The sequence below is a fragment of the Felis catus genome, chromosome A1 (assembly GCF_018350175.1).
Source record: "Felis catus isolate Fca126 chromosome A1, F.catus_Fca126_mat1.0, whole genome shotgun sequence".
Classification (NCBI taxonomy): Eukaryota; Metazoa; Chordata; class Mammalia; order Carnivora; family Felidae; genus Felis; species Felis catus.
The window spans coordinates 29,517,168-29,530,988 of record NC_058368.1 but is presented as its reverse complement, the minus strand read 5'-3'; the positions used below and the strand labels follow the sequence as shown (position 1 = coordinate 29,530,988).

At 37.2% G+C, this 13,821-nt stretch overlaps 1 protein-coding gene across 6 annotated transcripts in view; it reads right to left on the bottom strand.

Annotated features, from left to right (window-relative positions):
• ELF1 (E74 like ETS transcription factor 1) overlaps window positions 1-13,821 on the bottom strand; it is a 111,141-nt gene that overhangs the window by 49,738 nt on the left and 47,582 nt on the right. For 5 of the 6 annotated variants that reach the window (XM_011289711.4, XM_045053660.1, XM_019827475.3 and 2 more), the window contains exon 2: window positions 3,453-3,752. In XM_011289711.4, coding sequence (XP_011288013.2) covers window positions 3,453-3,524 — 72 coding nt within the window. In that variant the 5' untranslated portion in view covers window positions 3,525-3,752. Of the gene's footprint in view, window positions 1-3,452; window positions 3,753-4,358; window positions 4,467-13,821 lie in introns of those variants that run through there. The other variant, XM_011289776.4, reaches the window with a different exon arrangement.

Genomic DNA, 13,821 nt, shown 5'->3' with positions numbered 1-13,821 from the left:
TGATTATGTAGTCAAGGAATCCGTTAAAAGTTTCAGTACTTTCTACTGTTCCAGAACACTTCTGCTCATTCATTTGTTAGATAAACTGGATCTTTCTACAAGATCCAGTTCTAACGTAACTTTCACAGTGAAGGTTTCCCAAAGTTGCAATGCTGTGTTTCTCAAACACTGCATGGAGAATTACTGGGTATCTTGTTAAAAAGGCAGCAAGGCACTTTTTATCATTTAGCGTCAAGGAATCAATATTCAGAGCAAACCAATTTATACCCAAAGAAGGAATGTTGTAAGACCACCTTCTTATATTGTGATAGGATTCTACAAAAATATTTGTTTCACTTTCCCATGCATGTCACCAAGCTTCTCCCTAGTGAGCTAAGTCTGTTAAGTATAAATAACTATGATTTACTAGGTTCTACTTTTAGAACAACTGAAAAAGTATAAAATGTAATGACATGTCAAAATTATAAAATGCATTAAACTACCAGCTGTTTTTCATTAAATTAACTTCTGGATTATTTGAGCCTATAAGTCAAGTTTTTCTCTTTAGAAACTTGTATCCACACCTTCAGATTTCTTATTCTCATAAATTCCCCAGGCAAACACACCTGTTTAATAAGGTCAAATCGGGGCGCCTGGGTGGCGCAGTCGGTTAAGCGTCCGACTTCAGCCAGGTCACGATCTCGCAGTCCGTGAGTTCGAGCCCTGCGTCAGGCTCTGGGCTGATGGCTCGGAGCCTGGAGCCTGTTTCTGATTCTGTGTATCCCTCTCTCTCTGCCCCTCCCCCGTTCATGCTCTGTCTCTCTCTGTCCCAAAAAAAAAAAAAAAAAAAAAAAAAGTTGAAAAAAAAATAGTAAGGTCAAATCAAGGCACCTCCAAATAAAAGTACATACTGCAATTCAGCACTGATGGTGTTGCTCTCCCACAGAAGTGCTTCATTCTCTGCTACAAATATTCACAGTTTGGAACAGATAGCAAGAAAAGACTTTTAAAAGTGGCTTGTCAGAACCAACAATGTTGGTGTTTCCTTTCCAACATTACCAGCCCACCAAGCAATTGTGAAAAGAGTATGATACAAGGGAAAATGATCAAGGTGGTGGCAACCAGACATTAACGGTGTCAGTTGCTTTAGACGACATTTATAACCACAGACCATAACTCAAAACAGGAAATGTCTTCTAATCTGGTGCCTTCAAACAGTGATTTTATAAAGAATCAACCAAACCAATATAGGATCATAAAACAATTGTTTTAAAAGATACAAATATTTGGGGCACCTGGGTGGCTCAGCCGGTTAAGCGTCTGACTTTAGCTCAGGTCATGATCTCACAGTTTGTGACTTTGAGCACCGCGTCAGGCTCTGTGCTGACAGCTCAGAGCCTGGAGCCTGCTTCAGATTCTGTGTCTCCCTCTCTCTTTGACCCTCCTCCACTCACACTCTGTCTCCGTCTGTCTCTCTCTCAAGAATAAACATTACAAAAAAATTTTTTTTGAAAAATAGAAGATACAAATATTGTATAACTTTGAAAAGTTACAATCCCAACAGAGTTTTATGTAACTTAAGGAGTTAATTCTAAAATTCATTCAAAACTCTATACCAATATTTTTAGGCAGGGGAGGGGGAATATCTTATCAGATGTCAAATCTATAAAATGATACTAATGAAAGTAATGTGGTATTGGCATAATACAAAACAGTTAAATGGAATAAAATAATAAAATACACCAGAAAGTTCAAAACTAAAGTATTATGTAGTAATTTAGTATGTAAGAGAAGTGGCACTCTTAGTGTGGAAATCATAAAATATTCAATAAATCTGAAGGGTCAACATCCTCACTCATGGGAGAAAATAGTTGTCAGATCCCTATACCTCACATTCTATTAAAAAAATATATTCCATATGTACTGGGGAGTTAAACACATAAAACAGAAGAAAATATAAACAGAGTATTTCATAATTTGGGGGTGAGGTAGCTTTTGTTCATTTCTACTTAGAAACTCATAAACTAAAAATGTGTAAGAAAGCTCTTGAATGATTTTATTGGCCTAATTAGGCCTCTGACGCTCCGTCTTCTCTCTTTTCTACTCTTTCTTCTCAGTAGTTGCATAGCCTATGGCACCAAGATGGTCTTGGGAAGAAATTTTCCAGTTCCAGATCCAGAGGTACCACCCATACATATTGGAAATAAATAAGAGAGCCCCACTGCATCAAAATTTTTTTGGTAGGTAAAAGATGAGACTGAACATCTAGATCAATGATTCAGTTTCTCATGAGTAATTTTCCATGTAACTATTAATACATTTTTAATTGGGACCAAGCAATCCTCTCCCTCAAACTTTTTCCCTTCCTAACCAAAGCTCATCTGGATTTTAAGGCACCTCAATCCAAATTCTCTTTTATAGGTTATTTATAAACTTTTAGATCTGTCACCTCAATAGACAATACAAACAGCAAAAAAATTATAATTCCCTGTCAAAAGTAAGAATCAATTTTATTACCTGTAGTAACTGTTTCTAGATTAAAAGTATGATACATTACAATTGGCCAATTAATGTGAAATATTTGGGATTAGGCTTTTTTCAGTATCTAAATCAACTTACTGGCATATTTTAAACCTGCAGGTCCTCAAAATATTTTTGCCAATATAGTGAGTCTAACACAGCATCTCTCTCACATCATGTATTAATTAAATTCCTACCTAACCTGTTTAAAACGAAGTAAATTATAAAGTCCCAAGAACCCCTAGCATCTCCCCCACCCTGCAGTGGGAGGTGAGGCAGGGCAGGGAGACTAGAATTAACTTAGATCCTTTTCTTAATGCCTCTTGGATCTTCTTCACATTCTAGAAACAGTAATTTGAACAGCACTGAACATAAACTAAGTGAAAGCCAGTTTGAAATTATTCAGTTTAATCCCTTCATTCAACAGACGATGCAATCTAGATCTAGAGAAGTGAAGGGACTTCCTCAGAATCACGTGCTTTGCACTGAAGTGATGTTTGATTATGGGACTACTAACATCTTTCCTTCCACTTAAAAAACAGCCCAGGATTACAAATACTAATTAAGCAACTATTACAACCACCAGTCCTATATTACAAAAAAAAAAAAAAAAAAGTACATGTCTTGTTGTTATGTCCTCTAGAAACTTTTCAAACTACTTTGAAATAATTACTTAAGGTATTTTGTTTAAAGTCTCATTAAAAAAAAAAACACCCAAAATTACTACTTCCATGTTCCACACCAAAACTAAGGATTAAATTATTTCTCAACAAATTAACTAGTACTTAAAACATAAGATCACAATTGCCTCCAAAATTTTAACATCTACATTTTTACATTAATAAGGTTTCTCCTATGGTCTTTTAAAGTAAATAATTTTCTGTCGCAAATGGAAGAATCGTAACAATAAATTTATTAAAATCCAATTTCCTCTGGGTCTCTGGGTCTCATACCTGTTGTTCATCCTCCATGACGTTACTAGCAAATTCAAACACTAGGTCGTTCTGTTGGACAACAGCAGCCATAATAAAACATTCCCCTTAGATCCACATGAGAAAAATTCCAAGCAGGTTCAAGTATGAGGCAGCAGAATCCAGTGACCAATTTGGGTAAAAAACCCTCAGCTAAGTCTGTTAAGTTACTGTAGACCAGGTTTTCTTTCAGGACGGCACTACAGGTTTCCTTGGTTCACTGATATTCCACTCAAACAGAGGCAATTTTTCTGAAATTTTTCTTCTTTAGAACTTCTTGGCCTGAAAAACAAAAGCTTAAGTTAGTTATGAAAAAGTAATCGTGCCCATTCAGAATATAACAATTAGTACCAAGGGCAGTGTCTCCAAAGTATTTTTTGTTAATGTTTTTAAACAAAATCAACATGACTGATGAATACAGGCTTTTTTTTTCTTAAGTTAGATATATATTTTCTTTGAAGATTTCATTCTTGCTAAGATAAAATCACCTCTCATTTCTGAAAGTGAAGCCATTCTCCCCTCCCCCCAGTTAAGCTACAGTTAAAGTGCCGAATACTTAAAAAAAAAAAAAAAAAAAAAAAAGTCCACACAGCAATAACTAGGTTTGTAACTGCAATAAAGGACATATAAACAATTTCCTTCTTGCCAGTAACCCAGCAAACCACACAGGAATTGTTCCTCCATGAGTAATTTCATCTGTATATTTTTGCCCTAGGAGAAACATTCATACAGTGTCCCTGTTATGCCTAATATATATAAGAATTTAAAGTCTGTTTCATACATTTAAAATTCAGTAAGCACTATTTTAAAAGCCTTTAAAAATAAGCAGAAATTAAAGTCCACTTTTTCTGTTCTTTTAAAAGGTTTCTGTTAAGAAGAATGTTTTACCATGCTTAAGCCTGTCTTCAGTGGCTTCTTTTTTAATGTACTGAAATGTATCCTTATCTCTAGCACAGGCTTGCAAGCAACAGGAAGGAAACGGCACTTGACCACGTCATGGCAAATTAGAACATGCAAAGAACTGCACTTTACAATAGTAGAAAAACAGAAACGCAACTTAAGAGTGAAAACAATTTCAGTGGAGGGAGAAATGCTTAAAAAGTGCCTGCCAATGATGTTTGCCTATTTAAAAAAAAGCTACCACTATTAACAAAAGGAAAACATTTTAAGTTTATCACAATTTTATGAAATACTGCATCATAGGATTATGACTGTGTGATATGAAAAGACAAAGGTTATAAAAATAATCACATTAAATAACATTTGAAATAGCACTTACAATTTTAATTTTAAAGAGACAAGTTAGAGAATGAAGCTGAGCTGGTGAATCAGTTTCCCTGAAAACAGCATGTGCCAGCTGAATCAGATACTCAATTTCCTAATTTCAGTAAAGTCAATATATACCCTGGACTCTGGGGGTTATCATGGCTAACTGTAATTTCCCTAACTGGGAATCAAAATAAAGGGTTAAGAATTTAATTCAGGTAATACTTCTACTCACTAAACTGAATTCTAACCCAGCAGTGCCCCACACCCACTCTATACCCCACCTCTTTCAATAATGAGTTCAACTCCAACACTGGGAAAGCATTTTTATTTTTAGCACATTCAGGTCGTTTTTGAGCAATTCACCATACCTGGAGGGGAAAAAAATGCTTTCACCTAAATTGATCACAGACAGACATATAAACAGAAGACACACATTTGGCTTTGGTCAAATGTTACTTATAATCTTGTCCCTTAAATTACTACCCAACCTAATTCTTCTGCACTGGCCTTGCCTTCTTATGGTCCGCCACACAAACTACATTCCTTCTTGCCTCCCTGCTCAAAATCTACTTATTCACCATTTCCAGAATACTGCTCTCACCTCAGCACCCATTCACATCTCTCCCAGTCTTCAATACTCAAGTTCCATTTCTTTCACAAATCCCCCAAACCTCTCGGCCTCCACCTATCTGGATCGCTCCCTTCAGAAATATGACACTTATTGCCCGTCATGTTAACACTAACTATACACTGTCTCACATGGGAAAATCATGTCCCCCTAATTCAATTCAATAAATCTTTGAGTGTCTATGATATCTAAAGCAATATGCCAGGAAGCAAGATAGAGCAAAACTTCTCTAGGTGAATAACCATTGTCTAAAATTCCTTCTGTACCTACCATACCTGGGTGCCCATAGTAATAGTAAAAAGGATTATATTAAAGACAGATACTGCTTAAAAATCTATCATTAGATATTTAAGCTATGTCTACATATATTATTTATTAAGAATGATTGTAGTACTTTTGATAAAGAGGAAACCATTATCCCAAACTTGAAAAACCACAGTAAGAAGTCAAGTAACCAGAATCAAGGGATGTTTCCTGATAACAAAAGTTTCTCTGTAAAAGGTTAGATTCCAAAAGGCCTATTCCAAATCCATTTATTTGGGTTTTTTTTAATGTTTATTATTTTTAGTTTTGAGAGAGAGAGACAGAGTGCGAGCGGAGGAGGGGTAGAGACAGAGGAAGGCACAGAATCTGAAGCAAGCTCCAGGCTCTGAGCTGTCTGCACAGAGCCCAATGCGGAGCTGGAACTGGGAGATCATGACCTGAGCTGAAGTCAGATGCTTAACTGACTGAGCCACCCAGGAACCCTCCAAATCCATTTATTTGTAAATACAAAGTGACACTCTACCAGTGACCAATGTGAACACATCTGTGTAAAGTTTAAGTTTCCTTTCTTTTCCATTGCAATGAGGTACCTTTTCTTACTAACATTTCCACACTGTTATGCTTTAATAAATGTTTTTCAAAAGTATAAGCAATCAACATACCCACACCTTCAGGTACACACTGACAACCAAGAATAATAAACCAAAACTGAAATGACTGCCCATGATCACTAGGCCACTTGTTGGGATGGAGACACCTTCACTCTGGTGAGGTAGCTTTGGTACATTTCTATATAGAAGACATCAACTGGGGCGCCTGGGTGGTGCAGTCGGTTAAGCATCCGACTTCAGCTCAGGTCGCAATCTCGCGGTCCGTGAGTTCGAGCCCCGCATCGGGCTCTGGGCTGATGGCTCAGAGCCTGGAGCCTGCTTCCGATTCTGTGTCTCCCTCTCTCTCTCTGCCCCTCCCCCGTTCATGCTCTGTCTCTGTCTCAAAAATAAATAAACGTTAAAAAAAAAAAAATTAAAAAAAAAAGTCAATCAACTAAAAATGTGTAAGAAAAGCTCCTGAATAATTTTATTGGCCTAATAAGGCCTCTGATCCTCTGTCTTCTCTCTTTCCCACTCCTTCTTCTCAGTAGTTGCATAGCCTATGGCACCAAGATAGGTCTTGGGAAGAAATTTTCTGATTCTGGATACAGAGGTTATCACCTGTACATGTTAGAGATACTTAAATAAGAAAACCCCATTGCATCAAAATCTCTTCAGTTAACAGATGAGACTGAACATCTAGATCAATGATTCAGTTTCTCATGAGTACACTGAGTTCCTGTGCCCAAGGTCTCACAATCTGAAAGTGTCACTTAAGTACAATGAGATTCCTTACCTCTTAATTCAGGACTCTGTGCAGATCAATAGTACAGAGCCTTCCCTCTAAATCTACCTGACACAGATTGTGTACACACACACACACACACACACACACACACACACCAAATTGGAAAAAAAAAAAAAAAGTCTCCATCTTGAGTTCAGCTCATCTCCAAATCCACGCACTCAACTTTTAAGTCCACATCAGTGCCCCCTCAAAGTCAATGTGTCTAAAACATGTCCCAAACTGAACTTATCATTTTATTCCTCAAAGTTGCACTAGTATGAAAAAGACATGGGTACTCAGACTGAGGAGAAAAAGCATTTTTTGCCCTCTCCTAACAAATTATAAGGTCTTTGGTTAACTCTATGTATTATATTCAGGAACATTCTACTGCATAAGTAATTCTCAAACCTATTTCATTTTCAAAGTGTCACTTAGTCTTTATAAAATACCAAGAAAAAATTATGTGAAAACTGTTTATCTAACATAGACATAAACAGTTAACTTATTTGCACAACTTTGAGAGGTCATCTAGTTGAACATCCACCAAATAGTAAAAACTCCCCAAGTTGCTTCTCATGTCTTTCAACTGGGTCAGGATCATATTCTTATTCTCCAAGGAGACACACACCACAGAAGGGTCTCAACAATAAGGTAGTCCTAGTATCTTATCGCCAAAATAAGCTGCAGATTTAAAGTCAAATAATAAAGCAAGCAAAAACAGTTAAAAGAGCAGTTAACAGCTCTGGAGTTGGACCACCTGAGTTTGAATCTTCTGTACTGTGACTTTGGACAAGTTACTTACTGTCAGTCTCCCTTTTCTATGAAACAGGTACAAAATGTAACACCAAAATCTAGAGTTGCTGTAAACATGCTATGCAAAATCCATATACAGAATGCTGGCCACATGAGTTTTGCTCCATACACAACAGCTTCATTATTGTCTCAGTACAATGCAAGGGACATGTAACAGGTGAATGCCACTTAACTGATTACTCCTTAAGTCTCATTTCCATACTCCCTGGGAGTCTCCTTGACCACAGCGATTTGCTAGACTCCAACAAAGAATACTATAGCCCATTATCAACAAAACTATAATTCTATTCCAGTGCCTGAAAATTTGGCACCTATCTGATAAATCCAGCTGCTTCTAGGCTAAGACCTCACCCTGTCTGGCAAGCTTCCCTTAACACAGAGTTCCATTATGCCCCTGTTCCAAACAACATGAATTTACTGATTGTAAACACAAAACCCTCAGCCACATAGATGGCTACTACAACCAACTCAGTTTGTCTCATTTATTATAAAATATTTCAGGTATTCTAAAAACATGACAGTCAAAATCAGTTTGTAATACTTCTCACACCTGCTTTCTTCATCCCTGATTGAATGCAAAGTTAAGTTTCCTTCGAAAGGGCTTTAAACACGAGAGTCTACAAACCTATTAATTCATAATGGCATTTAAAAACACATCATTGCTACCCTTTGGAAGGTGCCAGGTCACCAACTCATATACTCAAAATGAAAATTAATAAATAAAAGTAATGACAAAAACATTTCAGATTAAATCATTCTAGCCCCAAGTAGGTAAAATTCACTAGCTTAGAGCAATGGGGTGCATGAATGACTACCTTTAATAAAACATTCAGACAGTGCTTGTATGTTTATGTATGTATGAGTATCTAAAGAATTGGAATTCTGTAGTAATGCCAGATGCCAAGTATCTGAAAAGAAAGAATTTTTTATGAAGTAGTAAACTAATACAAGGCCCTTTTCAACAAACAGACATACCCATCATAAGAAAAGTGAGTATATTTGGAAAAACCATTAGCTTAGAAGAAATACAATAAAAATGAAACAGAATAAGAGAAAAGAAGAAAAGCTATGCAAATTAAAATGAGAAGCAAGCAATAAACCCATATACTGTAATGGTTGGAATTTTTGTGTAATATAAGACAGGGCTTTTCATGTGTTTTCTAACACGCAGAATGTTTTACGTTAGCTTCCAGAAGACATGAAAATAATAAACCAGCAGTACCAAGATAAATTCTGTACAATCGTCCCAGGGCCTGCCCATTCTCAATCTAAAAAGAGTGGAATCACACAATTTTAAAGCTGAAAAATACCTAAGGATTACCTAAAACAATGCATTCATTGACCAGCTAAAGAATTTGAGCCTAGCAAAATCTGACTTGTCCAAGGTCACAAAGACAGTGGAAAAGAAAGCAAAAGAGGCCCAAATTCCCAGCCCAATTCTCTACTCATGTCCCTAAATCTGCATTAATAGAACTTCATCAGTATTGTTCTTTGGCAGAAAGACCTGGGAAATAAGAAATCTCTGCCACAAATATTTATAGCAAAGGTCTCTACACTATTCCATACAACTTCTTGATATATGGTAAGTCATTTTTGTTCATATTTTTAACCGGAACAACTTTAAGTAGAGGAGTTTGTGGATTTTTCTATCATTGTTTTAAATCTTCAAGTTTTACTCTTATTGCTCTCTCCCATCATATTAGTTTTACCTTCACTCACCCTAAAAAGTGAGAACATTTTTATAAAGCTTTTTATAAAGCTACCACACTTAAAATTTATTCTAAAATATTTTTATGAGTTAATAACTGACATTATGCTTGCTAGTTCTTTGAATACAGTATTCCTACAGCTTTACATTTTTAAAAATGTGAATCTGGAAGAAGTGATTTAAAAAATACACCAAAATGTAGTTACAGTTAAGGACCCAGATTTGAACTTCCTCAAACAAGGGTGGTTCCTCTCTCAGTTCCTACTGAGTGAGAAAGAAAGAAAGAAAGAAAGAAAGAAAGAAAGAAAGAAAGAAAGAAAGAAAGAAAGAAAGAAAGAAAGAAAGAAAAGGGGGGGCACCAATTGTAAAAGAAATCTCACTGTCTAAATCACGTGCTGTACACACAACACAAAAGTTAAAACAAAAATACAAATTAATGTCACAAGAGGAATAAATCATTCCCCACTGCGTTCAGGGCTCTCATATTATTTCAAACATTCACAGAATTTAAGAAAATTTAGAAAAAGTTTAAAAATATGTCCTTGAAATCTATATAAGTGCCATATACATATATTACCACCAATATCTTCTAAATAGCTATCCTGCCTTAAGCATCTTTCATTCCAACTTGGGGAGCAGGCAAGGGGAACGGAAGTACCTAAAACTTTTCCTAAAGTACAATTTTATTTTCATGTAAATGAAGCACAAATTGGTGTTTTTTTGTATAGAAAGCCTCGGTCAGGCTTCCAGCGACATATGCAAAGCTAAAGCAGGGCATGGAAACATGAATATGTTCACCTCACCCCAAGCCATGTTAAGGTAATCAATCAATCTCTCTCTCTCTCTCTCTCTCTCTCTCTCTCTCTCTCACACACACACACACACACACACACACACACACACACACACACACACTCACACTCACTCACTCACTCAATATGATCAAGTCAAGCAGGATGACTTCTCTATGTTTTCGCCTTTTTTGCTGACACCCGGATGGACAGTTCCAGGACTCTGAGGGCAGGCTGCAATTACTCACTGCCTAGACCTGAAATTCTGGTTCTTTCACATTGTTCTCCACTTTCCATCCTTGGCCACTTGGGCCTACCTGGTGTCAGGTTACACTCAGGCAGCATTTATAGCACCTTGCAAAACAGCCAAACAGATTACATACCTAGACCTGTCAATACCTGCGATCTCAAGATTAACCCTTTTTCTGAGCATTTTCTGAAAACAAGAGAATTTAAAACCAAGGGGAAATATCCAACGGTAACCTGATATTGTTTTAACTTTGGTCACAAAAAAAAAGAATTTAACTGCTTTCCCATCTCAAAATGGTTGAAAGTGATAATTATCAACCAAAATGCCATTAATTGATGTTTTTATTATGCAAATGAACTAAAGGAACTTTCTTCCCTTCGGCACCCCAAACCTGAAATCTCACAGAAACACACTTATCCAGTGAACACAAAGATGCTAAAATGTGCTTATCAGCAAAACCAGTTCAGCAGTTTAAAATTCTTCTCTCTGTAACAAACAAGAATCAACTTGCAAGGAAATTCTATTTCATTTCTGTGTTGGTTCATTCCCCTGGTTAATAGATTCATCCTCTTAGAAAATGCTCACTGGCGCAATTGTTCCCCTATCTGCGCACACGACGGGTTCTCATCGGGAAGCGTTTCACTCTGGCCCAGACGGCAGGGGAAAAGCCAGGGGTAGGTTGTTTAAAGGTCCCCCAGGAGATTTTGCAGCATGCCACACCCCCCCACACCTCCAACTCCTACACGACACAACACTCTTCTAGAATAAGCTGTATTTGTCATATGAAGTTTTATGGAGAGACACACTGTCCCTCCAGTGTACCACTCTTACTTTAGCTCCCCTGGAGCTGTTCTTCAGCAACAGAAGCAACTTAGCAAAGATAAAAATATCAGCAACTTACTTCTCTACTGCCTCCACTGCCTATAGGAAAAACTTCAGATCCATTAACAGGGATTAAGCAAAAGGCATGAGAAAACGTGGTCAGATCTGTAAAACAGAATAATCTCCACAGGATAAGGACTGAAAAGAGTGAACAGGAATAGTCCATGGAGCAAGTTTAAAACTATACCTCTGTCACAATTTTACTACTCTTTACTCTCATCTCAGAAAAGGTATTCCACCATTTCTGCATTTTATTGTCCTCACAGTCCCCCAACCCCACACTAGTATTAAAGAAGCCAAAGTCAGGGGTGCCTGAGTGGCTCAGTCAAATCACCGTCAGACTCTCTGGCTCAGGTCATGATCACATGGTTAGTGAGTGAGAGCCCAGGGTAGGGCTCTGCAGACAGCTCAGAGCCTGAAGCCTGCTTTGGATTCTATGTCTCTCTCTCTCTCTCTCTCTCTCTCTCTCTCTGCTCTCCCCTGCTTGCACTGTCTCTCTAAAATAAACATTAAAAAAATTAAAAAGAAATAAAAAATAAAGAAGCAAAGTCAGTGCTGCCCCATCCCCCCACCCCAACACAGTAGGCACCACTCTTTTCCAGGCTTCTGTCTGTGCTCACTGTCATGCTCAATCCAGATCTCTCCATGCATTCTTAGCTGGTCACAATCTTTTACACCTGTGGCATTTTAGGGTCCTCTTCAAAATCATAGTGGGACCAGACTTAACATTAACTCCAGGGGTGTCTGGTGGCTCAGTTGGTTAAGCAACCAACTCTTGATTTCTGTTCAGATCATGATCTCAGTTTGTGGGACTGAGCCTCACGTTGGGTTCTGTGCTGACAGCTGACAGCGCAGAGCCCGTTTGGGATATTGTCTCTCTTTCTCTCTCTCTGCCCCTCCCCTGCTCTGGCTCATGTTCCTTCTGAAAATAAATAAACATTAAAAAAAAAAAGTAAAGAAAAATAATATCAACTCCAGAGAAGCAAAACTGTTTTCACCTTTTTCCAAGTTACCAAGGTTGATGGATTTTAAGATTCCTTGGGCACAAAATTTCCCCCTCACACATATGAGAAGACCCCTAATGACCTAGTGTTTTCATAATATTACCCCCTTTCTTCTTTAAATAATAGAAATCTATCTTAAATAAGTCTGGATTTAATCAAACAATTCTGGTGTCCCATGTCAAGATCCTTAAAATGGAATTCTTCCTATAATTGTTCTCACAACTGTCTGGCAATCAGTTAAGATTCTAAACTCAGTGGCACCAAAACACAAGACCCAAATAAAACCGCAAGACGAGAGGTAAGAAGGTAGAAGGGCAAGGGCTTAATACTGTAACATACATACTTAAAATATACACATGCAACATTTATAAATTATACATGTAGCTTTTTATCTTCCTACTGTACAAATTTTAGATAGAAGCAAACTTCTATTACTACTCATAAGAAATATGCAAATTTATAATACAGAATAATTAAAATATTAGGCCTTCCACCTTTCATAATATAATTGCTCACTCAAATTTTCAATCATATGAATCCATTTTGGTTACTGTTAATTGAAGTGCATCAACATCTTGCATTAGGTCTTCTCTGAGAGGCAACAGTTTTGTTACACTTATATCCAGAACTAATCAGAAGATCCCATAGCATTCATTTTTAAAAGAAAGCATGCTTCTACTGATTGACTTAGTGGTAAAAAGCTGATGAATATTTACTGATCTTCCCCTAAACTCAGTACCATGGTAAATACAAAAAGATAATGCATGGCCTTGTTCCCATGACATGTACAATTTAGTTCAGGAAACAAGAGACAATAACTGAACACCAAAAGGTAGTATAAAATTAGATGCTCATAAAGCTGGTCAGTACTACAGCATTTCAGAAGAGGGGATGGTCAAACAGGTCAAGGAGCACTCACAGACAACAAAGGACTTAAAATCAATCTTTTAAAGGAAGGTAATAGAATGTGGAAACACTAAGGGAAAGGATAAGATAAAGTATAGCATGTGTGTGCATTTGCATGTATGCTGAAACACAGAAGAATGCAGAGAATCAAATCTGACCAAAGTAAACCTGAAGACACTTACCAGCTTGACAACAGCTAAGGAGGCGTCAACAGGAAATGGTAGAACACGTGGTTAAATAAGCAAAGTAAAACCAAATTATGGAGTCTTGAAAGTCAGGCAGTAGTATTTAGGCTTGATTTGGGAAGAGGCATAAAGTCCCTGGAGATTTTCAAATCAAATGGCAACAACAGAGTGTAGTCCCTATGAACACAAAGCCCAATGCAAGTCACATGCGTGGGATCTGGTAACTACTATCCAAAAATGATGGGAACAGCTTAAACAAACATTCCACAACTTG